A 26687-nucleotide genomic window follows, 5' to 3' on the forward strand; every position below is an offset into this window, starting at 1 on the left:
TTCACAGAGATTTGCAGTGAGGATGAGATGCTGACAGAAACATGGCTTTTTGGTAGAAGAAGGAGGATTAATTAGATTTGAAAGAAGTCCCTTCACTTCAGCAGCAAACACGTTGATTGCCTGTTAATGAGAATTTGAGATGAGGTTCCAGGCAGAGGACTGGGAAGCAGATTAAAGAACAGCCTCCTGAATCAAGCATCATCATATGTTCTTGGCTGTCCTTCAGGTGGGGCAGCCTTGCCCAGCCCTCTGGCTGCAGCCTCAAGTCTGTCCCCCTGTAGCAGCTAGATTTGTGCTGGGGCAGCAGATAGGTCTGACCCTTTTCAGACCACAGTTACAGAAATTCCCCTGCACTGAGCATTAAAGAGGGGAAATTTATAGCCATTCTGGGGAGACACCCGGTGAATAGTCAGCACTGTTCTTGGTTCGCTTGGGGGATGAGAAGGGGGTGCCCGTAATATTTCATAAGGAAGAATGACAGAAAGGGAAGAAATGCTCCTTGCTTTCTAGCATGGAGCCTGCTGCAGGCTCTGTCGCCCCTGACTCCACCCTCTGGACTCCTGGTCCTCGGAATCACTCTTTCCTTTTCCATGAAAGGAAACCCACGTTTGCACCTGAGTCGTTTCATCACCTGCTTCCTGCTAATAGAACATAGGGATTCCAAGAGGCTCCTTTAATTCTGTATTCACTCTGTCCCTCTGTGGTTCAAGCTGGTGGTGTTTCTGCTGAAACAGCTTTCTTACTAATTCCTAGGTCTCTCATAGATTTCAAAAGCTTTCACTCTTCAGGACAAAAGTTAACTTCACAGATCTTTCTGAGAAGGTCTCTCTCAGCCTTCTGCTGAGATAACTGGAGACAATACCCTTAAGACCTCTAGAGACCCTCCAGTTTAGCTGATGAGATCTCTGAGCACATTCTTCATCCCTGGAAAGGACCCTCCGTGAGAAGTTTTGATCCTTCTAAGATCTGGGGGAAAGGTTGTAGATCACACACCTAGGATTTCCTCTGTGCTAAAATTTCAGGAACCCGACTTTTATCGTATTTGGGCATCTGGAGAAGCAGAGAATATTCAGAATCGCCAAGCCCTGGTTCGTTGTATCTGATTGTTCTTCACCAAGTTCTTCCCTTCCTTCCCTCCTCTCACATTTTATGTTTGAGGCAAGAAGAAACCAGGCAGCATCTTCAACATTTTGCTGAAAATCTCCATAGGTGTGTAACCAGGTATGTATAATGATTGACAGTTTTTCTTCCGTGTAACTGCAGGAAACAGTTTCACCAAGCTTCCTGCTGCTACACTGTCTTCCAGTTTCCAATAACATGTTCCTGACTTTCTTCTGAGCTCTCTTGGCAGATAGCGTCCCCAAGTTCAGATTTCTACTGACGGTCAGTTCCAGCTGACGAAGGCTTTTATAATGTGATCTAGGCTCCCCCTCTTGTGCTCCACCCCATACTTTTCCAGCTTCCACCCACTGCTTCTCAATTCCAAGCTGCTCCCACCTTTTGGTATTTATTAAAGCAGAACTCTACTTCTGGTACAAAAATCTGTGTTAGTTTTCCACTGTGGTACAGCAAATGACCATGCATGTGGTGACATTAAACAACACACGCTTATTATCTCACAGTTTCTGTTGGTCAAGAGTCCAAGCTTGGCTTTGCCAGATCCTCTGCTCGGGTCTCACAAAGCTGCAGTCATGGTTCTGGCCTCCACTATTATCTCACATGAGGCTTGTAGTCCTCTGAGACCCTCGGCCCCTAGAGGCTGCCCGCCATTCCCAACACATGGTTCTCTCCACTGTGTTGGCTTCTTTAAGGCCAGTGGGCATTGTCCCTGCTGTTTCCAATCTCCTTTAAAGGGCTTACCTCATTCAGCTCCTCCAGGATCATTTTCCTTTTGATTCAATTAAACTCAACTGATTAGAGGCTTTCATTACATATGCAATATCTCTTCATCGTCACCATAAAAAGTCACCATATAATTAAGGAATTGACATCTATGCTATTCATCGTTTCCTACGTACACTTAAGAGAAGGGCATTATGCAGAGCTATGGGCCATCAGGCAGCATGGTAGCATCACTTTTTAAAAACTTTTTATTCTCTTTAATAGATTTATTAGTCCTTCAAAAATTCTAAATGATTCTTAGGGATTCTCTTAAAACTCTGTGTGATTACCTAGAACAGGATCCCATGATAATCTGGAGACTCAATTAGTACTAGTTGCATGAATTCATCTCTTCATTTTCCATATCCTTTATGGTGTCTGGCAAGATTAGGTGGCCAATAAGGATTTGATGACATCTTAGAAAGGAAGAACTAATGTGGTCATCGTCTTCTATTTGCATAAGTAAGACACTAAGTTTTGAGAAGATACCAATACTTGGTTCCTGAGATAGACCCCCATACCATTAGATCATAAAAGCAATTTTAAAGAATTATAATAATGCTTTTAATATTTGAGAAAATAATTAATTAATTATAACAATACTCATTTCTCTAACCATTATATTAGTTAGGGTGAGTAAGCTGCCATAACAGAGAGTACCAAAAGTGTGATGTCTCAAACACAATATAAGGTTAATTTTTTTCTCACTGACAGTCCAAGGTAGGTGTTCTGAACAGACAGGCAAATTCTTTCCTCACTGTGATCCAGGAACTCGTCCTGTAGCTCCGCCACCTGCCAGGGTCTTGGTATCAAAATGCATCCAGTTGGAAGAGCAGGATACAGGAGCCTAGCCTGGAAGTGGTCCCCATCACCTCAGCCCCCTACCCACTGGTGGTTCTAGTTACATGGTCATACTTACCTGAAAAGAAGCCTAGCATATGTAGTCCTTCTGGATACCTCGCTGTGTTTTTCAACTTCGTTACTAAAATTATCTCTAAATCTTAGCATGTTATCCTTGCTTGCTTTGGGCTCATGTGACTTGTGATGAATAAAAGTTTCTTATTATACAGTAATATTCATTACAACTATAAAGTCTTTATTTTTTAAATTTTTATTGGAATACAATTGATTTACAAGCTTTGTGTTAGTTTCAGGTGTGCAGCAAGGTGAATCAGTCATACATATACATATATCCACTCTTTTTTAGATTCTTCTCCCATATAGGTCATTACAGTGTATTGAGCAGAGTTCCCTGTGCTATACAGCAGGTCCGTATTAGTGATCTATTGTATACATAGTCGTGTGTACATGTCGATCCCAGTCTCCCAGTGTACCCCTCTCCCCCTCCCCCACCCCCGTAAACATAAGTTTATATATAGTCTTTAATTTAGAATTGGCTTTATAAATTCTCGAGTTTAGTTTTCTCATTTTACACAGAGAAAGACCTCAAAAGGTTAATTTTGTTCAATGCATTCTCTTTCTGTTATGTCTATAAGCTAAACTTTTTTAGGTTTTAATGGCCCAATATAAACAATTCATCCTCACTTTTGAGGAGCTTAAAATACAGTCTTGGTTAAATGACTTTCCCAAGGTCAGGAGGCAAGTGAATTGCAGAAAGAGGCTTACAATACAGGTTTCATAAATTGTATTTCACCACAGCAATTAGTACAGTCTTTAGTCAATGACAGGCTCCTATTTTATCTCTGATCCAAGCAAGACACAGAATTGGTTGCCTTATCTTTTTGACAAGGGAAGATAAGTGACAAAACATCCCAGGATCAATTTGGACTATTTGCTAACGTATTTAAATGAGTCATATCAATGTTGGGTTTATTTAATTTTTCAAAGAATTATTCAAATATAACTCTCTAGATATTAAGTTATTGTCTAATTAAAGTATTTTAAGATGCAAGAATTAATTAAAAATATCACAGTGTAATTCTCCTTGAAATAGTTCCTTGAATCCACACTAATGTATCAAGGATAAGTTTCTCGAGCACATTTTCTCAACACACTGATTTTTGCATTGCTTTAAAAATATGTCACCAATTATATGACAAGCAAAATAATGGCCACCAAAGAGGTGTCATGTCTTAATCCCTGGAACCTATCAATATATTACCTTACACGGAAAAGGGGACTTTCCAGACGTAATTTTGGTAGAGAATATTGCGACGGAGACATTGTCCCGTATTATCTTGGTTTATCCAATGAAATCACATGAGTCCTTAAAAGCAGAGAACCTTTCCAGGCTCCGGTGAGTGAATGAGAGAGAAAGAAATTATAGGGACTGTGTGACCATGGAAACAGGGCAGAGATGCCTAGGTGCTGGCTTTGAGGATGGAGGGGGCGGGTCATGAGATAAGGAATGCAAGCAGCCTCTGTAAGCTGGAAAAGGTGAAGCAATGGGAATGCAGCCTGCTGACATCTTGATTTCAGCTTCGTGAGAACGGTTGTAGACTCCTGACCAACAGAACCGTAATATAACAAATTTTGTGCTGTATTAAGCCACCAAGTTTGCAGTAATTTTTACATTCCTGCAACAGGAAACTAATGCAGGTGTTGGTATCTGAAGATGAAGCGCCAGTATAAAGTACCAAATATGTAATTATTTATAAATAAATGTAGATCCAAAGGTATCATGTAACAATGTGGGTTTTTCCCATCTGCTTTCTGCTATGATTTTTGAGTGAAAAAGCAAGGAGTGAAGTTCCCAAATCTTTTTATAAAACATTGGCTACTCCAATGGAAGCAGGAGGAGGCAAAAAATGTCTCTCCTCCACTGTCTTAGTGGAAAACACCTTACATACATAGAGGATGAAGGAAAGCAGTTATTCTTCAGGTGAACTGAGCTCTTCTTGAGGTTCTATGGACACCCCCCTCCATTCCAGAAGAGGAAGTAACCATAGTTCATCTCAGCAGACATTCTTTCCAACAGAAGAAGCCTCTCTCAAGTTTTCCGCTTTAGACAGTTTTACATCACTGAGAATTTATTTGATAATTAGAATCAGAGTTTAGGACGGGGTTTGCTATAACAGCAGTTTTCCTGCACCAATGAAATAGTATCAGGTTTCTATAAAGTCATAAACTTTGACTCTATGTGTAGATTACCTCTGTCCAGATCTGTATTTATGATTGATTTGATTAACTGAAGCTAGAGAAAAAAGACCGTGATTATGCTCAAAAACCTGAAAAATGCTTGCTGCTCTTGTTTGTTTTTTATTTATTCAGTTACTGGAGTTTTTATAACATCATTTCAATTGAGTAAGAACTTAACTACAGCCTGGTATTAAGGAGAATGTATTATTTATGCAAACATAGAAACTAAAAATACACTAAATGGAAATACAAGTTGAAAGTTCTGTAGAAGGAGAAACTAATTGTTCTGTTATGAAATATCTGTTAGTGACAAAAATGCTTTTCAGAAAAACTATTTCTATATTTCAATGGCTTATTTATTTTCACAATGGTCCCGTAGTCACTGGTGTTTATCAAAATAGGAAATTAGGCCAAGCCTCACTATAAGCTCTCTAAATTTTTAGTAATTTGATTCCCTTCATAAACTTCTTATATATATGGAACTTATTGGTTTTTTCCTCTGAAATTATGTAGTAGAAAAAATTTGTAATGTCAGGATAGCAATGAAATTAAAATGGATTGTAAGAAGTATGATTTGATTTTATTGCTTCCATATTAATTTCAAATACACAGTAGCTTAGTCTACTAAAACACGTTTCGTTGATGCCCACAGAATCCTCTACAATCCTACCTACGATGTCCTATTTGCATGCATATTTTTGACAGCAAAATTCCACTACATCTCTGCTACAGTAATACATATTTAAAGAAATATTTATATTGAAATAAAGTATCATGGAAACCCCCAGGCCTGAATATTTATAACCTGTAGCTATTAACAGATCTTTTAGGTTATAATGATGCCTTAAGACTTTTAACCTTTTCAACCAACCATTCTGATGAGAGTTTCCTTTCTCCATAGATATTTATTTATCAGCAAAGCTGTTTACTATTAAGTGACATACGGGATTTCACTTTTCATGACCAGTCCTCATGCCGTGTCCTCCTGTGTCCGTGGCTGCAATCATGACACGTCCTGAGTGTTGTCACTGTGGGTTTGAGCACATTTTAATCTCACCACGAAAATGAGATTTGGCAAATTGCTTGAGACGTTGATGCAGCAATACAAAAGCAAGTATTGAAATTTAATTAAAAAACATGGATTAGTTAATTTGTGTCGTGAAAACTTCAGCCGTAGACTCAGGCAGGGAGACGTCCCCTGCGGAGAGGTGTCTTGGTTTGCGCTGTTCGCACCCCAGGCTTTTGCTCCCTCTGCCAGCCTCCCACTCTGAACGTGGAGAGGTTCACAGAGACGGTCACGGTCACCTGCAAACCGCTTCTTCCTGCACCTTTGCATCTGCATTCTCCTCACCTCCTTTGCTCCCTGGGTCTCCTGTGCAGGATCGTTGGATCCTGTAGTTCCTACAGGCGGTGCCTCATTCCTTCCCCGACTCTTCATCATACTAAAGGCGGAGACACAGGCACCGAGCTCGTTCCCACTGAGGTGTCACTTAACGCTCCTGCATCTCTGTCCACGTGCGTGCGCATGAACACGCACACGCACATGCACATGCAATTTCAGTTCAGCTCCACCGTCCAAAATATCTCCACCGTGAGTCCTTCAGTAAAGCCAGGGCCCCCCGGGGCCCGTGGGGGGCGCACCTGAGGTCATGGTCAATCTCATCTCATCATCATCTATTCTCTCCAGACCACCTTCTCCAGCTGCCTGGCCTCTCAGCCCCCAGGTGGTCCCGCAGGCACCTGCATTCCCGCGGTGCCTTTGTGGTCCCTCTGTCTCCACGCTCTGCCCTCTGGCGGATTCTCTGCTCCTGCACAGCTGTCCTCAAATGTCCCCTCTGGGAGACCCTATGGTCGGTCACCTTGTGGGAAATGCCAGCCCCTTCACAACACTTCCCGTCTTCCCTTCCCTGACTCATTTACCTCATTTCCCTTGCAGTCCCTTGCTCTATAACATAACAAATGTTTTGCTTTTTTCTATTTTAGTTCTCAGTCCTCCAAAGTGCAATCTAAGTTGTACTACTGCATTGTGTATTCAGTTCACTGCTGTTTCCCAGATGTTTATGACAGAGGCTTGAACGAATTACTGCAATTTTGGAGCTGGGAAAGGAAAAAAGCACAGGTTACAATCAGCTGAAAAAGTTACCTTTATACACAGAAGCTTTTGCATGCCTTTATATCTGCTATATTTCTTGGCAAATATGTATATATATAATTCACAAGTACATATGGAAAACAGTTTATATGTATTCATATATGTATACATGTTGTTTTCCTCTTGAATTGTGAACTATACACATATATGTGTGTATGTATATGTATATATATATATATATATATATATATATATATATATATATATAGAGAGAGAGAGAGAGAGAGAGAGAGAGAGAGAGAGAGTGTTTTCCTCTTTAATTGCGAATCCCGGTGGCCCAGATTTATTTTATAATTGTCAGAGAAAAGCCGGCCTAAGGAGAGCAACGTGGCTCGGGTGACACCCACAGGTGGGCGGAAAGCAGGCCCCCGCCCTGTCCGGGCCCCCGACCCCCTGCCTCGACCCGCTCCCTCGTGCTGGCACTGGGGTCCCCTTCCCCTTGCCTGATCGCTTCTCTCCAGTGCACCCTGGCAGAGCCCCAAGCTGCTAAATTTCCATGTCTTGCAAGAAGCCCCTATAGCCAGCGCTTTGCGGTGACAAATCCGAGCGCCGGCCGTGGTCCTCGTGCGAGGGGCCCGGCGCTGCTCCAGAATCGCTGGCTCAGCAGAGGTTTTCAGGAAGCGGCTGCAGGCGGGAGAGGAGCCGGGTTTTTGCAGCCGATCTAAACGTGACAAAAGTTCACCTGAAACCTCGCAATCAAGCCGGTGCCCGTCCCCACGGTGAGCCATACTTCTTGCCGCTTCTGCCTGACCACTCAGGGGACATTAGCTCATTTTGCAACTTTTTTTTTTTCCATTTAAAGCTCTCCTTGAAATTCATTTTTGTAAATTTCTCCTAAAGGAACATTAACACAGCAAACGTTTTGTAAGAGCTTTCACAAACATAAGATCACCTGCTGGGACGTTCCTCAGATGGCAGGCGCCCGACGGTAGCAGCGCGGCCGGGGAGAGGGGTCTTCCCTCCCGGGGAGAAGTGCCCCAAGGGCCTGGCTGTTGCCCTGGGGGAGGGCGGGCCGGCCTGGCTCCCAGGGGGAGGGTGGCCTTCAGGCCATGTAACATCAAGGCTGTGACGGGACATAGTCTGGCCCGTTTCTTAAGCAAAATGGCCTCAGGTGCTGGGAGGGTGTCGCTGACCAGGTGAACAAGGGGCGGAGGAGACAGGAGGCACCCGTAGTAGAAGGCGGGGGGGGGGGGGGCCGGTCCAGGCTCCACCCCAGAAAATACTGAGGGAAAACTCCGGTGAGGTGCGCCGTGGTTGCCATGGCCACATAGCATCATCAGTGCAGACTTGCTTGTGTCACAGTCTCTTGGAAACAAGATCAGAAGCAGACGTGGTTCTTAGGTGCCCTGGATGCTGCAGTCTGAAATAAAGGCCGGTGGATCATAGAGGTGGTTGTGATTTGGGAGACACACATCTCTGCTCCTTTGATTCAGGGATTTTTAAAAAAATTAATTTATTTATTTTATTTATTTATATTTGGCTGCGTTGGGTCTTTGTTGCTGCATGCGTGCTTTCTCTAGCTGTGGCGAGCGGGAGCTACTCTTCGTTGTGGTGCACGGGCTTCTCATTGCGGTGGCTTCTCTTGCTGCAGAGCACGGGCTCTAGGCACGCGGGCTTCAGTAGTTGTGGCACACGGGCTCAGTAGTTGTGGCTCACGGGCTCTAGAGCACAGGCTCGGTAGTTGTGGCGCGCGGGCTTAGTTGCTCCGCGGCATGTGGGATCTTCCCGGACCAGGGCTCGAACCCGTGTCCCCTGCATTGGCAGGCGGATTCTTAACCACTGCGCCACCAGGGAAGCCCTGATTCAGGGATTTGAGATGACTTCTGAAGGTCTGCAGGGGGAGGAGTACCGCAAGGATTCTTATTCTCTGGCCTCTGTATCCATCTTCGATCACTGTGACCTCGGGAAACATCTGTTACTCCACCTGCTTTTAGTTGTAACATTTAAACTTCTGCTAATCAGCTGTGTACACCCATGTACACGCACTCAAGGGTTCGAAAAATGGTCTACCCCTTGAGCATAGAAATGCAACTGATTGTTACGCTGATTCGTATGCAGTGTTAAATTCACTTAATTCTGTGTTCCTCTCTTCAGCTCTATGTAAACTTCTACACGTCTTGATACTGAGCTGAAGTGTCAGCTATTCTATTTTTATTTCTAGATATGTGTCTTGTTATTTTGTAATTTCCAGTTATCTGATACAATTTTTGAACTAATCATCCAAATTTTGAGGATACTGAGTATAGAAGTTTTTAACTCTGAATCTGGTACATCCAAAATCTGAATCTTCTATGCATGTGTGCTTCTCCTATTGTCTTTTCTCTCCTGATTTTCTGAAATCTATTTAATTTTGCCTCCTTATATGGTTTCTCAATATTGCATAAAGAGTAGACATTGCATGTAAAAGTCATATATGTGACTTGAGGCTCCAGAGGATATCTTCCTTCACAGAGCGTTACTTTTATTTCTGGCAAAATAAAATCAGAAGTACAATTTAACCCCAATCAGGATTGAGTGCTTATGAACTAGGCTCCCATCCTTATGAGGCCTGGCCTGTTACTCATTTATGTTTACTCTTATGTTGTATCCTGCTGAGTTTTTTCTTGGAAGGAACTGAAATCCAACATGTGTGACTTAAACCTTGAATCTACTGAGACCCACCATTTCAGCCCCCAGGAGCCAGCTCACAAGGGACAGACCCTGAAGCCGGGAAGTGACCCTGAAAGTGTCCTCACCCATCTGAGATTTCCTTCCACTAGGAGCTGGGCTGCTTACGTCTTTGTGCCTTGATAACACTGAAATAACTTCTAAAATGGTTTTATCCTCATTTTAGGTTTTTCGCATCTTTTATTCCAGCTGTTCCTGGGAGTGGGATGGGTCTTCAACAAGCTTGTCCACCACAGTTGTGTTTGGAAATACCCTGTTCACCAAGAACCCTGCATTTCTTTTTCTCTTTCAAGTTGACCTTGAACAACATGGGGTTAGGGGTGCCAACCCCCTCTCCGTGGAAAATCTGCATATAGCTTTACAGTCGGCACTCTGTAGCCAAGTTTCCTCCATATACGTGTTTCCACAAGTGCGGATTCAAGCAACCAGAATCATGTAGTCTTGTAATATTTACTGTTGAAAAAAATCCACATGTAAGTGGACCTTCACAGTTCAGTGCATGTTGTTCAAGGGTCAGCAGTACTACAACACTTTCCTTATGGCTTCTTCTGTCCTAAGTAACGAACACCGTTCTCAGTAATACACAGCCTCACCAGCTGCTGGGATTATAACATAATCACATGGTTTACTCCCTGACTTAGCCATAAATATGTCAAAAATCGAGGCAGCATCAGCATCTGCCAGAGGGTTTGCTAAGATACAGAGTGCTGGGCCCCAACCCCATGGTTTCCGACTAAGTAGGTCTGGGATAGGGCATGAGACAGTGCATTTCTAACAGGCTCCCAGAGGACACTGATACTGAGGGACCGAGGGCCACACTAGCCCAGGGAGATCAGATAAGTCTGTCTGTCTTCACTTTGGCTGAGAAAAAGTTAAAGACAAATTAGTGGACACATGTTAAGAAATGTGAAGGACTTCGTGTGCTATGATAATTTTGCTTCAAGAATTTACCATTTGGGCTTCCCTGGTGGCACAGTGGTTGAGAGTCCGCTTGCCAATGCAGGGGACACGGGTTCGTGCCTCAGTCCGGGAGGATCGACATGCCGTGGAGCAGCTGGGCCCGTGAGCCATGGCCACTGAGCCTGCGTGTCCGGAGCCTGTGCTCCGAAACGGGAGAGGTCACAGCGGTGAGAGGCCCGTGTACCGCAAAAAGAAAAAAAAAAACTAAAAATAGAACTACCATGTGATCCAGCAATGCCACATCTGGGTATATTTTCAAAGAAAATGAAAACAGGATATTGAAGAGATATCTGCCCTCCCATATCATTGTGGTGTTATTTACAATAGCCAAGATATTGAAACAAACTGTTAATAGATGAATGGATAAAGGAGATGTGAGTATATATATATATATATATATATATATATATATATACACACACACACACAGATATACATATGTACACACATATATATGGAATATTATTTAGCCATGAAAATGAAGGAAATCCTGCCATGGATGAAGCTTGAGGGCATTATGCTAAAAGAGAAAGATAAATAATGCACCGTGTCACTTATATGTGGAATAAAAAAGAAATAAAGTCAAGCTCGTAGAAATATAGGGTAGAAAATGATTTCCAGCATCTGGGGGGGTGAAGGAAATGGGGAGAGATTGGTATAAGCATGCAAACTTTTGTGTATAAGGTAAACAAGATCTGAGGACCTAATGTATGCATGGTGACTATGATTGATAACACAGCATTGTATATTTAAAATTTGCTAACAGATTAGAATTTAAATGTCCTCAACATATATATGTGTGTGTGTGTGTGTATGTGTGTGTGTGCATGTGTATATATATATATATATATATATATATATATATATATATATACATATATATATAAGTAAATATGGGAGTTGATGGATATGTTGATTAACTAGATGGGAAGCATTCTTCCACAATATATGTGTATATTAAATCACTTTAATCGTTTACATTTTTTTTATATCCCTTCCTAGCAGGGGTATAGGGCTTTGGGGAATGTATAGGAAGGAATGGGTAAGGGTATGTTTGTTCAGTTTGTATTCTAATGACTCTGTGAATGCTCATTCTTGGGCCTTCCCTGATACCCCCATTATATTACAGCTCTTGTGACTGGGTGTGCCTGATCTCGTGTTCATTACTGAGTAAGTGGCATCAGTGTTGACTAAGAACTCTGCAGTCTTTCTCCCTATGTCCAATGTCAGCCAGGGCTCCTTGAGGGTCAGTCAGAGCGCCCGCTTAGGAGCCCCTGGGCCCCATAGTTCAACATCTGTTCAAACCATATGCTTTGGAGGTAGTGGCCAGGATCTGCCATTTCCGTCCCCCTGCGGGGACTGTGAGGGATTCTCCCTTCCAGTGCCCCTTTTGTTTGGGGGTAGGCTATTAGGGTGCATTCTGCAGAATTGGAAGTTTTCTGGGTATCATCAGCAACCCGAAAACATTTAATCTTCCTATGTAGTACACCCTGGCCCCAATACCGGCTGTGAGATGGAGAAAGTTGGCCCGTCGATGGGTCTCTAAATTATAACACCATTATTTTATTACCCAGATTCTATTTTTATTTCCTGGGAATTTGTTAATGGGCTTTGCTGGTGACACTTTGCAGTTTGAATTTTTAAAATATTACTTATCTTGGTTACTGAGTGTTTTTTGGTGTATTTAAGTAGAGTGCCTCATTTGCCTTGCCCTGGTCCTTACTTTACATTTTTATTTGTCAATTTATACCTCAATAAAGCTGAAAAAATAGGTAAGTCTTCGAAATATTTACCTGAAAAGTGTATGATACATGGTTGGCAGTTCGCTTGTCATTTCATAGGTATAGGAAACTATTTTCTTTTAATTCTACTTGTTTCTAAAATATTCTATTTGAAATATCCTTATGCTTATATTGCTTATTTGTTTCTTTTTTTAAAATAAGATTAAGTGATACAGTTTTTCTTTAGAGTTATTATTTGCTGTGACAAGTGTAGGATGAATTTTCTGAAAATGCATTATGTCTCCTCAACCATATAATCATTTCACAGGAGTCAAGGTAATGATGAGAAACAGGAAGTGCCTTTTGGTCTTTCTGCAGAACTGAGAACAACCCTTTTCCTTGGCATAGAAAGTGATTAGGTCGATCTTTGGCATGGATAACAAACATGAAGAAATATCCCTTACAGATCCGATAATCCCATTTTTATTAGTTACATCCTCAGCTCATTCCTCCAAGTTACATTCAGTTCAAACTAATAAAATTGTATTTAAAGATAATTCTTGAAAAATATCAGTATATCATTCTTAATATTACAGCTTCCAGCAAATTATAGAGGTGGGAAGAGACAGCAAGCTCAAATTTCACAGTCTTAGGAAGCTCAAATATTTCCTTCTCATGATTATGTACACCACTTTAATCTCTTTTTTCCTCTTGCCAATGCAGAGAAGTCATAAACACAGAGAAACTGTAAGTTTTATCAAATTGAATTAAAATTAAAGACTGACTTAATTAAGAAATAATATAATGATTAAGTTGATATAATTCATAACTAAAATTTTATATCATTGCAATGGCCCCAGACTGACAGGGCAATTTAACCCTGTTGTTCGTTGGAAGACTTTCTTGCTATAAAACTCACAACTCTATTATTTTTAAGATAAGTTTGTTATAAAACCATTATTAATAATACACAGTGTGTGCTATTTTAAAAATGGGATTTTATAAAATATAATACATGTATAGAAAGTTCATAAAACATAGATGTATAGCTTGATTATTCAAAAGCCAAACCCCTGTGTAACCACAATCTGGGTCAAGAAAAGTGGGTTGTTCCAGCTCAGATTCTGTTTCCCCCTCTGTATTCTTTCCCATGCACAACTGGCTTGCAGGCTTCTAGAGTAACTACTATCCTGACCGTTTGTCTTCTTTGCTGAAGTACTTTTTATTCCAACCAAGAATGCATTCCAAAACACGACTATAGTTTATCTTAATCAAATCATATATATATATATATATATATATTTGATATAGGTTTTATATATATGTGTGTGTATATATATATATATATATATATATATATGATTATATATCTCCTTTTATTCAACACGGCGTTCTGTGAGGTTCACTTCTGTTGTTCCACATAACTACAGCGTAGTCATTTTCCTTGCTGTATGCTGTTCCTTTATGATATCACAGTTTGTTACTATATTCATCTACAGAATGTATCGTAGGGTACATGGTTTATTTTAAGCCATTTGTACATGGCTGGGACCAAGAATAATGTTACAAGGAACATCCTTGCCATGTGCCTCAGGGCACATATATACACAGTGGGTTGAGTTTATATTAGAAGTGAAGGATCAAAGCCTCACCAGCTGTCAGAAATGCATAATGGTTTAAAACTGTGATGGTTTCAGGTCTTCCATTTAAGAATCTAATTCATTTTGAACTGATTTTTTATACTGTGTAAGATAAAGGTCCAATTTCATTCTTCTTCAAGTGGATATTAAGTTTTCCCAACACCATTTACTGAAGAGACTATCCATCCCCCATTGGGTGTTCTTGGCACCTTTGTCAAAGATCTGTGGACCATATACGTATGCATGGTTTTATTTCTATATTTTCTACTCTGCTCCATTGGTCTACATCTGCTTTTAGGCCAGTGTCTTACTCCTTTGATTATTGCTATTTTGTAACACATTTTAAAATCAGCACATGAAATGCCTCTAGGTTGTTCTTCTTACTCAGTATTGATGTGGCTCTTCAGGGTCTTTTGTGGTACCCTGTGAATTTTAGGATGATCTTCCTACTTCTGTAAAGAAAGCCGTATGGATTTTGATAGGGATTGCATTGCTTTGGTAGGTCACTTTGGATATTATGGATATCTTAAAATACTAATTCTTCCAGTTCATGAACACAGATGTCTTTCTATTTATCTGTATCTTTAATTCCCTTCGTTAATGCTTTATAATTCTCAGTGTACAAGTCTTTCACCTTTTTGGTTAAGTTTATTCCTAAGTGTTTTATCCCCTTGTTGTTATTGTGAATGAGATTGTTTTCTTAATTTCATTCAAAGACTTGTGAATGAACTCCTTCAAATAAAGTTAAAAATAGCTAAAGGGAACAAATTAAGGACCAAGATAGTAATGGAATAACTAAATTTAAAAAGAAATGAAAGCCAGGAAAAACTTTGAATCACATTTTAAAGCAGGTAAAATGTTTCCAAAGTTTAAAAATAGCATTTCTATGGTTTTTTTTTCCATTTCATTACCTAGTGTGTTCCATATATTTGTCATAAAAGATCTTAGCAAATGTTTTGAATAATCTGCTCAGTATTGTGTTTCTTTGAGGATTAAATCTGCTTTTAGGAGGAAAAAGAAGGAAAAAGAAAAAAAGCAACTGTTTCTCTACAATATGGTAACAAGATAGAGTAGACCATGTCTACTGGGTCTAGTGTTAAGAGTCATTAATACCCACAAAGTTGTCTTTATGTTGCAAACAGGGACCAGTGCAACATGTTTATTTAACATTTTTGCTTCTTCCTGTCTAACTGCTATGTTTATTATCCAGATTATACAGCTGTCCCTTGGTACCTGCAGAGGACTGTTTACAAAACCGAAACCTGCAGATGCTCAAGTGCCACAAACCCCTCTCCCATATCCGCGGGTTCTAATTTGCAAATTCAAACAACTGCGGATTGTGTACTGTGTTTACAATCCGCAGTTGGTTGAATCCGTCAGTGCGTGCGGAACCCTTACTCAGGGCCGAATGTACTATATTAATTGTCACCATAAAATAAGACATTCACACTTTCTAAAGCCAAAAAATCTCAACCTAATTGTTGCTGAGGCAACAAACAGCACAATAGATATGTACAATCTGCTTCCGAATAATTTTATATGTGATTCTGAGCTAATGGTAACGCAACATTTAACTGCATTAACCTCCCTGTAATATTTCTCAGGTTGAGGACGACTTACATGTAAATAGGAAGGTGTTTTGTTGAGGTTTTTTTTTTTTCCCCGTGGAAAGCAAACACAAAGTTAGACTAGTGATATACTATAAGTCAAAATATTTCTCTTCTCTGAATATATTTGTCAGTTGAAAGAAAGCAGTGCCCAGTTGCTGTGACTTTCAGACTTAATCCATCAGTATAAATATAGATACATAACAATATCCTAAATTTGGGTTAGCCCTATTAAATCATGAAAAAAAATTTGCTGCATATGAAATTCTAGGCTGGTTGTTGTTCTCATTTTATACATTGAAGTTTATGTTCCATGATATTCTGGTTTTCATTCTTTCTCTTGAGAAATCAGTTATCAATGTAATTGTTGGTTCCGTGAAGGTAACATGTTTGTTTGTTGATAAACATTGATGGAAACATATTATAAAATCTTATGAGTGGTTCACACTCATTTATTGAAGGTAAATCTGGTTAATATACTTTTTGCATGAATTAAACTGATAATTTTATGAGAAAATTAAAATACCACAAAAGATACAAAAAAAAAAACACAAAAGCCACCTGAAATGAGGCTTTTTTGACAGGTAATCATGTTCTGTTTCCTTGCAGATTGTCTACATGGGCTGGTGTGAAACACGGGAACAAGACCCCCTTCAGGACCGCGCGTACTCGCCGACGTTCCTAGCCCTGAGGGGCTCGTGTCTTTATAAGTTTCCGGCACCTCCGGTAAGTGTTTCTGTTCAACATTCCTTATTTTTCCCATATTATCACAACAGAGTGACATCAGCTTAACAATAACAAATGATATATTACCAATATATTTCAAAAATAAGATACAGAAAAAAATAGAAAACAGTCCAAATGCTTCTGAGAATTTCCTGCTAAAGATATATGTTCTCGCATTAAACATTGGCTTTATAATCCTTGAAAAACCTAGAAGGCATTTCTGTTTTGACATTTATGACAGGCTGAATATGTTTATCTACATGGCACAGGTCTGTCTAAGTCAAATCAATGGAGTTTGTGATAATCTGTTACATCCCATATCTTGTCATCAGGCTTCGTATTAAATATGTATGGCGATCTACTGCACCTAAGTAGATTGCTTTTGGAAACATGTACTTTACACAACAGTAGATTCTCAATGAATATTTATTGCCTATAAATATTAAATGCCAGACCACTCACTTACAGGTCTAATACTACATAGGGTCTTGGCGTGATCAGGTTAGGCTTGCTGTAATTTCGAATATCTATGTCTACACAAAGTTCAGATCACCCGGAAGACAGGGGAAAAAAACATAAATATTTATACCTTTTACATTATTCCTACTCTGAATAATTTCTTATGACTGGACAGACTAATACATGTTTCAGACAGAAGTGAAACAGCTTCACTGTAGTGTTTGGTGTTTCATGATGTTCAGAACATTGTGTGACTTCCTCATGTAAACTATATCTTTCTTAAAAATCAAAGCCAGCATGGATATGGTATCTAGTATTCTTTGCGTGTAACAGGTGGTAAATGGAGAAAAAACTATTATATGTGTGAAATATGAACACTTAGTATTTTCCATTTACAGTTAGCCAAAACATTGGCTATGTTCCCCATATAAAAAAATGAATCCCACCCCAAAAAAACACCACTTTGTATTTATGTAGAGAGAATGCACACACTACTTAAAATACATCAAGACACTGAGCAAAGGTAAATTGTTACTTATAATATAAAACATCTGCTGAAAGAGGGAGGGAAATGGTGTGAAACTTAGGAGAAAGGAAACAGAAACATTGTTGAAGGTCAAGGACGTCTAGGAGGAGAACCTCACCACTTAGAACGGCCTAGTGCACGTGTGAAGCTTCATGTGTCCACCATAGCATATAATAAAGAGAAAAGCAGGGGCCATCTTTCTAAAACAAATGATGTATTAGTTTCTCATCTTTTCAAGGTGACCACGTGGGACTGGACCCGAGCAGAGAAAACGTTTTCAGTTTATGAGATTATGTGCAAGGTTCTCAAGGTAGGACCAGCAAGCAGTGATGATTGTAATGGCTTTTCCTCGGCCAGGAGGGGTTCTGGGATAATAGGTAGTTCATGAAAACAAGTGATGCATGGATATGAAGGAAAATACAAGGTAAAGACAAAGAAAATAAAAACACGTATGAGAAAAGGTAGAGTGAAGAGAAATGGCTCGGCTTCGATAATTCTGAAGCAGATTCCGAGGTTCCTCCATCTGGGGGGGCAGTGGAAACAGGAGGAAGGTTGTCAGGGGTCCTTTGAGGATGAAGTAGAAGGTCAACTGGAAATAGTTAAACCTCAATTATTACCATAGTCCTATTTGCTGTGTAAAATACAGAAGAGGAAGATTTGGAGAAGACTTGGAATTAAAAAATACAAAAAATATAAAGGTATACGCAAAGAAAGGTATGTTTAAAATATGTTTAAATTCCATGGTTAGGTTGTCTCTCTGGGTGTGGAAACGAATATATAATTGTCATAAATCAATTAAATTTCTGTGCTGTACACAGGATTGTTGCAATGGAAAGTCATTGAGAATTCTGTAAAATTCCCAACAGTTTTTGTGGCCATTTTTAAGAATCAAAATGGGAATAATTTATAAAACCTAAATAATAATCTTGTTCCTTTCCAATCTGGGGTCTGTAGGGTTGGAAGTACTACAGATTGATATTAATTCCTAGTTAAGGTTGACCTTGTTTGTGTAACCAAGGAGAACTAAGTTCCTTGTGTTTTACGTCAGTTACTTCTCTTCCAGTTAAAGAATCAGCAGAGTAGAAAATGCTGGAACATTTACAACATAATGAATAGAATCAAAAGTGTCTGAAGGCAGAGAGACAAAGAAAATATGATTACCTCCAAAGTGTTCATAATTTTTTCTTCGTCCAGAAGAATCCTAGATTAAAGCTGACATTCACAAGAGCACAAGAGCTAAATAAAAACAGAGGTCATTGCTTGCTCCTTGCTGTGGATGGTTTTGGTTCTATTGTGGGACTCATGGTGGTGGAAAAACTCTGATACCCTTGAGTTTATTGTCAGCAAAGCAGTTCTGGCAACTCCTAAAAAATGTGCCAGCATCTGAAGAAAAGGAGATCGTACCCAGCTCCAAAGTAACTACCAAAATAACTAATGAGATAGCTTTCTAATGGAATTTTATTTTTTTACCAAAAAAAGAACTAGTGAAATTAAAAAGAAAGAATGAAAGAGATACAGGAAAAAAGGAAGGAAGGGAGGGAGGGAGGGAGGGAGGGAGAGAAAGAAAAGATAAAGAAACCCAGAAATTAACTACCCTAACAGTTTATTTGTCCACACCCTATCCATACATTAATATAACTTTTTCATAAGAGTAATCCAGCCTGCATTTCTATATTGTTGTTTAGTCTTAAATTATTTCCAAGTAGCTACCTGGTCTTTATTTTGAACTTTTAAAAATAATGCAGTCTATAAGGACAAGTTTAAAGGAGAGACTAAGAATTATGCCCGGCTCCATAAAAACACTCATTATTTTATTTCTCTTTTTAAAAATTATTTGTGCAAAGTTAGAATTTGGTTTGAATCTGCTTTTTCATATAATATGACTTGAGATTTTTATGTCAGTTAATATTCTTCAAGAAATACGACTTATTGTTTTATTTTATCTATCTGATCATTTGGCCATATTTTCTGGCCAGTACCTGAGTTTTGCCATTTAGATACCTCCACATTTGTTCTATCACAAATATCACAACTGCCATTCTTTGATTTATTTAACAGATAATTGTTGAGTGTTGCTACTTTCCAGGTTATCGGCTAAGCACTGAACAGCTGGAGACAAACACAGAAAAAGCCCTGCTTTCATTGAGCTTACATTTTTCTTAGGGTGACACACGTTTGGTTAAAGAGGCCAAAAAAAAAAAAAAAAACCCAGCAAAGAATTGATCTTTGCCCACAAACTTTTGTTAACTTCCTTTAATCTAAATTCTGAATTTTGGACATCCTGGGTGGAAATATCCTGATATGGTCAAGAGGCTAGGTTTATGTATCTAAATTGTCCCCAGAAGAGCCGTAATAATTTATACTGCTATCGTGACTATCCGAAAGTGCCCACGTATTAGCACTCTGCCCAGAGTAAAATCAAACAGCCCGTCTCATTGGTCTTCCCACATAAAATTTGCTATAAGCCTATTAGTTGCTTTGGGAAAATTTTTACCTAGATTATGAGGCCTGGAGATAATATTTTCAGACACTGATTAATACACGTCTACTGTCACTTGTTTGTACATAGGAAAGCTCTCTTCGTGAGGGCAGCGGTCATGTTCCATGCTTCCTGGATTTACACTTGACATACAGCATTATCGGTTGAGGGTTGTCTTTCACAAAGGGAAACTTCACGTAGCACAAGAACAGAGGCATGGATGTAAGGCTCAGTGCGAAATGGCTTCTTTTCCTGCATGCAGATCAGTGCCTGGAGGAGGGCTGGCTTCCCAAGGAGCCCAGACTCCGATGGTTGGGTCCGGGGAGCGAGTCGAAGGGGCACCTTCTGTACTCCAGTCACCCGTCCCACCACGTCACAGTCCTGTGCAGCTGGGCGAGGGGCTGGCTTCTCTCTCCAGAAAGGGGTCCCTCACAGGACGCACACTTCAGTGATCGGGACCACGGAACATCTGGCCTCGGACCACTGTCAGGAAAACCCACTCTCTTCTGACCCAAAGCTACAACCAGAACAACAAAAATGAAGCAGTAATAGGTACCCAGAATATATAGTTCATGTGCAGTGCCAGGTGTTGTTCTAAGTGCTTATATAATAATATATTTCATCTTTGCTACAGCACTGGGAGGCAGTTCCTATTATTCCCGTTTTACAGATATGGAAACAGAGGCAAAGAATGTTTAAATAAATAACTCAAGGTCACACAGCTGGTAAAGTTCAGACCTAAAGATGTGAATCTTGCAGCCTGTCTCAAAAATCTGTGCCCATCAACGTTGTACTCTGGCTTCTTTCTCTCTCGGTATAAGCGTTGATAAATAGGAAAGAAACGCCAATGAGAAAGCCAGCCCGGCACCAAGGGGGAGAGCAAGGGTTCAGAATAAGGGACGTGGCAGAAAATGGCGACTCTCACTTCCATGTGTTGCCCTTTGCCGATGTGTCAGGCTCTGTGGACTTGTCGACCTCTTCATCTGGTCAGTGGGACGAAGAAAGCACAGGTTGTTGTGAAGATTAGCAGTTCTTTCATTGGTTTGTGAATGTTTTTATTTATGAATTCATTTATCAAATATTCGTTGAGTATCATTCATGTGCCGATCGCCCCACTGGGTACCAGGGATTCAGCACAACTGTACAGGGGCCGGAGCTCACAGAAAGCCCAGCTGATGAGGGGATTTAGAAAGTCATTTGGACGGAGGACGCGTTGCGGTTATAGGGTTAGGAGTTCGGTGAGCGGGCGAGGAGGGCGCATCCCGGGCTCAGGAGGGCATGTGTGAGCGCGTCCAGCTGTGCGAGGAGTGTGTGTCCTTCGCCACAGCTAAAAATGCTCAGCACCGCGGTGATCTGCTTGGGTAGGAGGTCTGTGCCGGTGCTCGGGTGCGAAGACGAGAAACAGGACTATGAACCTTATGTGAAGGACGAAGGAGAGGCCCGGCAGGAGGGCGAGCGCGGGCCGTGGCACAGCCGGCCTTCCGGTCTCCACCGTGAGATGCGCTGGGATCCGCGGAGGAGGCGGTCCCAGGGCTGCGGCGGATATCCGGGCCGGAGAGGACCGGTGCCAGGAAGGGCGGGGGCGGGGCCGGGGGGCGGGAGGGTTGGGCGGTGGAAGACGTCACCAAGGAGACGTTCCGGTCGCCATCACCCTCAAGTCAGTCACGTGTCGCAGAGGCCGTCCCCGCCCACTGCTCTGGCCCATCTGACTCTGCAGAGCGACGGCCCGAGCTCTGAGCCTAACCAAGCAGTGCAGCCGAACGGAGCTGGAGAAAGACACCGTGTTTCGCAGTCCAGACTTCAAAAAAGCCTTTAATTCTGCCTCACACTAGCGCTGTAGTGTTTCCTTGGTCTGTCCTCTGGCCTAATCCAGCAGGACGGAGGTTAAAGCTCCTTCCTTTCCCGCAACGTCAACACACACTTCGCGCTCCCCGGGGGGTGACCCTACCGCCTCCTTACGAAGTCCTCAGCCAGCGGGGCTACTGCGGCCCCCCGCAGCCCTGTCCTGACGGCCCGTCCCTGCTCTTACCTAAGGCCGACCGCTCCCCGGCAGTAGATCTCATCCCCTCTGCGCCGTGGGCACCCCGACGTTTCCATGCTGACGCCCCCCCATGCACACGTGCTCCCTGACCTCGGCCCTGAGCTCTGAGCGTTCAACAGTGTGCACATCTGACTACTGACGTGTCCAGTAGAAATCGCAGATGTGACGTCTCAGACTTAGGACTGGACAATCGGAGGGGAACCCAAACAGTATGGAGATTAGAGAAAAATGGAAAAAAACAAAAACTAGAATTCTGTTGTTTTTTGCAGAACCAGGAAGAAGGAGGGCCGGTCAGCAGATATTTTCTAGAAAGCAGCAAAGCCAGTGGCCTAGACAATGAACTGAGGCCACACTCAGGCCACACCGGACACACTTCACCGTAAAAGCCCTCGGGTATGGGTGTCAATGCCCAGGAGTGTCCAGATGTCATGGCACCTGTCGCTTACTCAATTTGGGGGTTTCACTAATAAAAAGATTGCAGAAGTAGGAATATAAAATTAGTCACAAAAGTGAACATTTAGAATGAGGAAAAACCATGAGTAACTGGGCCAGTGTCACCTGCCCCCGGAGGACACCCCCGTGTCCCTGTGACCTGGATCTCATCCTACAGCTGGACTTAGGAGTTCAAGTCCAGTGGTCAGATTCTTCCTGGTGAGAGAAGGACAGGCCCTACCTGAATGATGTGGAAGCAATTACAATAGTAATTGTCCTGCCAACCATCACACAAGGAGACACATGGGAGCAGGGAGTGGAGACCGACATCATTCAAAGTGGTTGACACGTGTGCTGATGTTTGCAGAAACGCTTGTCTTTCAGGTTCTGAAAGGGAGACCATCTTAGTAAAAATGATGTGTCTCTGCATTTTCCGAACATATTTGTAGCCCTTTACATTTTTTAAATAACAGTTTTTCTTAGAAGGTTTATTGATTGTTTTACATTTTATACCTCATTTTAAAATGATTCCAGTTCTTGGTTTTTTAATGTATTGCTTTAAAATGTGTAATCACTTCCTAAAATCCAAGCTTCTTAAAATATGTTTTAATTTGTTTCCTCCAATAATAGAACTAAATTTCCCTGATTTTTTTAGAGTCTTCACCGACTGCAAACTCAAGGAGTCTTGCTGCTCTCAGTGAGGACCTAGGTTCCCCTGACTGAGCTCGGTCTGTTGGAACCCCAGAGGCAGATCAAAGCAAGAGTGACTTTGTCCAGAACACCCAGCCCCCTATGCACAGCCTGCTTCCTTTCTTAATGAAATACAATGATCATCATTGATAAAAATGTGATTTTATCTTTTATTTTTGTTATCTTAATAACATTTTCTTGGATTTATTAATATGCTAGCACGTACCTACTCTTCTGTTAGAGCTCCATAAATGCACAACTGTTACATAAAGTACTTATTTCTGTTTTTCCAAAACATCTTTCAAGTCCCAGAGTGCTAATTACTTATATCTCACTTTTAAAAATTTGTTTTATTGACCTATTTACACTCTTGAAAGCTCAAAGGCATCATTTCTTTTCATTCTGGAAGTTCTCACCGTTTCCCTTTGTCCTTATATACTGACACACACATCCGTATCATTCTTACATTATTATTTTTTCCTTAAGTTATACCATTTGCATTACATTTTCTATGTCAGGTGTGAACAAAACACTGATTTGGCAAATGTTTTAAATAATTGTACATGATTTCTGTGACTGATCTGATGATTCCTCAAATGTTTGTTTGTCCTTTTAGTTATAAAAAGTACAGCCTTCCAGTGTTTTCATGAAGCTTCCAAAGCAATTTAAGGTCCTTATTTCAAGCAACCAAATATCTCTTAGGAAAAGGATGTGGTAATAAAAGGATTCAGTCACTTCTTCTCATGAAGGACTTAATGCACAAAAGATATTTAATCTTGCTTTCCAAATAAACCAAAATCCTCTCTCTGTCTTTCTCAATATCTAATTGTCTAGGGAGCATTCCTTCCCCATGTAAGTGGGTCTAAGAGCAAGATATTTATGAATTATTACAACTTCATGTTGCAGAATTCCCTTCCCCTTCATTCTGAGTTAGAAGCACAGCCTGACTATCATTCTGAAAATAAGCACTGGGGAACAATGCTTTTTAAAATCCTAATATTTTAATATACTCCAGTAATTTTAATAAAATATGACAGTATAACTATGTTAGGAAAACCTTCCTAGTATATTCTAAATAAAAATTTATATAACACATAAAATATGAATAAATTGAATATTTATGAAGCATTTAAAATAAGTGACAACTTATCTCTATATGAATTTTCTGGTTAGTAAAATTTTGTGAGGGCAGTTAGTAGAACATAGCCTTTGTGTAGAAGAAAGCTAGAAAATTAGTTTTGTTGCCCAAATCAATTTGGTGCCAATCTCAAGGATCCATCCCTTAAAAAAAGGATTACTTGTAATCCTCTACTCAGTTTAAATTCCTTCCTTCAGGTCTATTTTAAGTTTTTCCATAATCTTTTTAGACTTAATACTTTTGGATTTCTGTTTACAGAAAGTTTCTGCCTTGCAAATTTCCTATTGTATGAAATCTTAAAACTGTTTGACCTTCCAAAAGCTTATATTACTGTTTTTAAAAGTGAAAATACAATTTTAATACTGAAGATGTGGTACACATATCAATGGAATATTACTCAGCCATAAAAAGGAACAAAATTGGGTCATTTGTAGAGACATGGATGGACCTAGAGACTGTGATACAGAGTGAAGTAAGTCAGAAAGAGAAAAACAAATATCATATATTAACACATATATGTGGAACCTAGAAAAATGGTACAGGTGAACTGGTTTGAAGGGCAGAAATAGAGACACAGATATAGAGAACAAATGTATGGACACCAAGGGGGAAAAGTGGTTGGGGGTGGTGGTGGGATGAATTGGGAGATTGGGATTGACATGTGTACACTGATGTGTATAAAGTGGATGACTAAAAAGAGCCTGCTGTATAAAAAAATAAGTAAAATTTAAAAAAAAATTAAGGAAACCAGATGTCAGACCCTTGAAGAAAAGTGTTGAAATCTCCTTCAAACTGGTCTAGAATACATTATTTATCTATTTATTTATTTATTTATTTTATTTTATTTTACTTTTTGGCTGCATTGGCTCTTTGTTGCGGTGCGTGGGCTTCTCATTGCAGTGGCCTTTCTTGTTGCAGAGCATGGGCTCTAGGCTCACAGTCTTCAGTAGTTGTGGCACATGGGCTTAGTTGCTCCGCGGCATGTGGGATCTTCCCGGACCAGGGTTCAAGCCCATGTCCCTGGCATTGGCATGCAGATTCTTAACGACTGTGCCACCAGCGAAGTCCCTTTTTTTTTTTAATGATGCAGTGGCACAGAGAGTTTGCAGTACCAGTTTTCAATCACATCACTTCGTTTTTATTAATAATAACTATACTTTTGCTGTTACACATTACTTTATCAAGAAAACTATTGTTCTTGTTATTTTGCTAGTTGCTTCTTTAGAATGCCATCAACTTCTATGGTTGATAGTGTTTCTTATAGAAGCTCAGCAACACACACTGAGCACTGTCCACCTGGTGTTACTTATCCTTTGCAGATTTTAAAGAGTTGAATAGATCAGACCTATTGCTCACCATCCCAAAAGTGAAGATTAGAGGAAGTCTAGGTGACAACTACTCGAGTGCTGTGTAGAAGTTGCACACAAGGATCCCACTTTCTGGAACCTTGCTGCTCCGTCCTGCCAGCCTGTCATGGTTACACTGAGTATGTCAAGACACACTGTTAGAGATGGACTTTGGAGCGCGTTAGGTTTTCTCATTGTTTAATACATACACGAACCTGATTTATTAAATTTAACTTATGTGATTAGATTTCATTTCTTGTTTTTTCCGCTTTCAGTTTGGCAGCTTTAAAATTGTTATATCTCATCTGTAAGGAAAAGCGTCTCTCTGGCTCTGAAATATCCAAAATATTTTCAATTAACATATTTTTCTAAATAACAAAATTAGAACAGTTAAATTTTACATTTGGGATTACATCTATCAATCAGTTGGATCTTGTCAAAATCAACTGTGTTCCTAATTTAAAAAAACCTATTTATTGAGAAAATTCTTCATCGAGTTTCAATTTGCTGTGGCCAAGAAAATATCATTGAGAGGAAAATAATGCACTCCTGTGAGATGTTTTCTTTTCCGAGGATATATGTAGCTATAGTTACAGTGGTGTGTGTGTGTGTGTGGTTTTGTGATTTGGAAATATTGGTTGTGATGTTTTGGAAGTAATAGCTAGCCTTTTGATATATTTTTGTTTTATCAAAACATGGAATAAAGTTCAGCTTTGCCTTAGAGTTACGGTAGTCATTCTCTTCCTGTATCATTGTTCGTTTGGAAGAGCAAATGTACTTAATAGGAACTAAGACAATTCTTAGCCATAGATTTATGGTTACTCTTATCCCATTAGATAATTTTACTACTTTCTTCTTTGTTTCCCTATAGTGTGTTTGTACTTCAGCCATCCGTCACATATTGCATGTTTCTGTTCAGTTTCTGAATACCATACTAACGTGATTACCAGGTTAGTTGGTTGAGAGAAAGAGCAGGCGTGTGTGTACAGCAAGAATCAGCAGCAGGTTGCCTGGGCTTGACTTCTGGTCCCAATAATTCCCAGCAATAAATCACTGATAAATTACTTAGCTATCTTTATTTCAGAATTCTCACCATTATGTCAGGAATTTTAATTATAGCTAC

The 26687-nt window shown here is 40.3% G+C and overlaps 1 protein-coding gene across 2 annotated transcripts in view; it reads left to right on the forward strand.

The window, feature by feature from the left end:
- Positions 1–26687, forward strand: part of SNTG1 (syntrophin gamma 1) — a gene marked incomplete at both ends in the record, with an annotated part of 181200 nt that overhangs the window by 113664 nt on the left and 40849 nt on the right. For both annotated transcript variants that reach the window (XM_079722530.1, XM_079722531.1), the window contains 2 exons: positions 16337–16453; positions 17677–17748. In XM_079722530.1, coding sequence (XP_079578656.1) covers positions 16337–16453; positions 17677–17748 — 189 coding nt within the window. The remainder of the gene's footprint in view (positions 1–16336; positions 16454–17676; positions 17749–26687) is intronic.

The sequence above is a fragment of the Hyperoodon ampullatus genome (assembly GCF_949752795.1).
Source record: "Hyperoodon ampullatus genome assembly, chromosome: 17".
Taxonomy (NCBI): Eukaryota; Metazoa; Chordata; class Mammalia; order Artiodactyla; family Ziphiidae; genus Hyperoodon; species Hyperoodon ampullatus.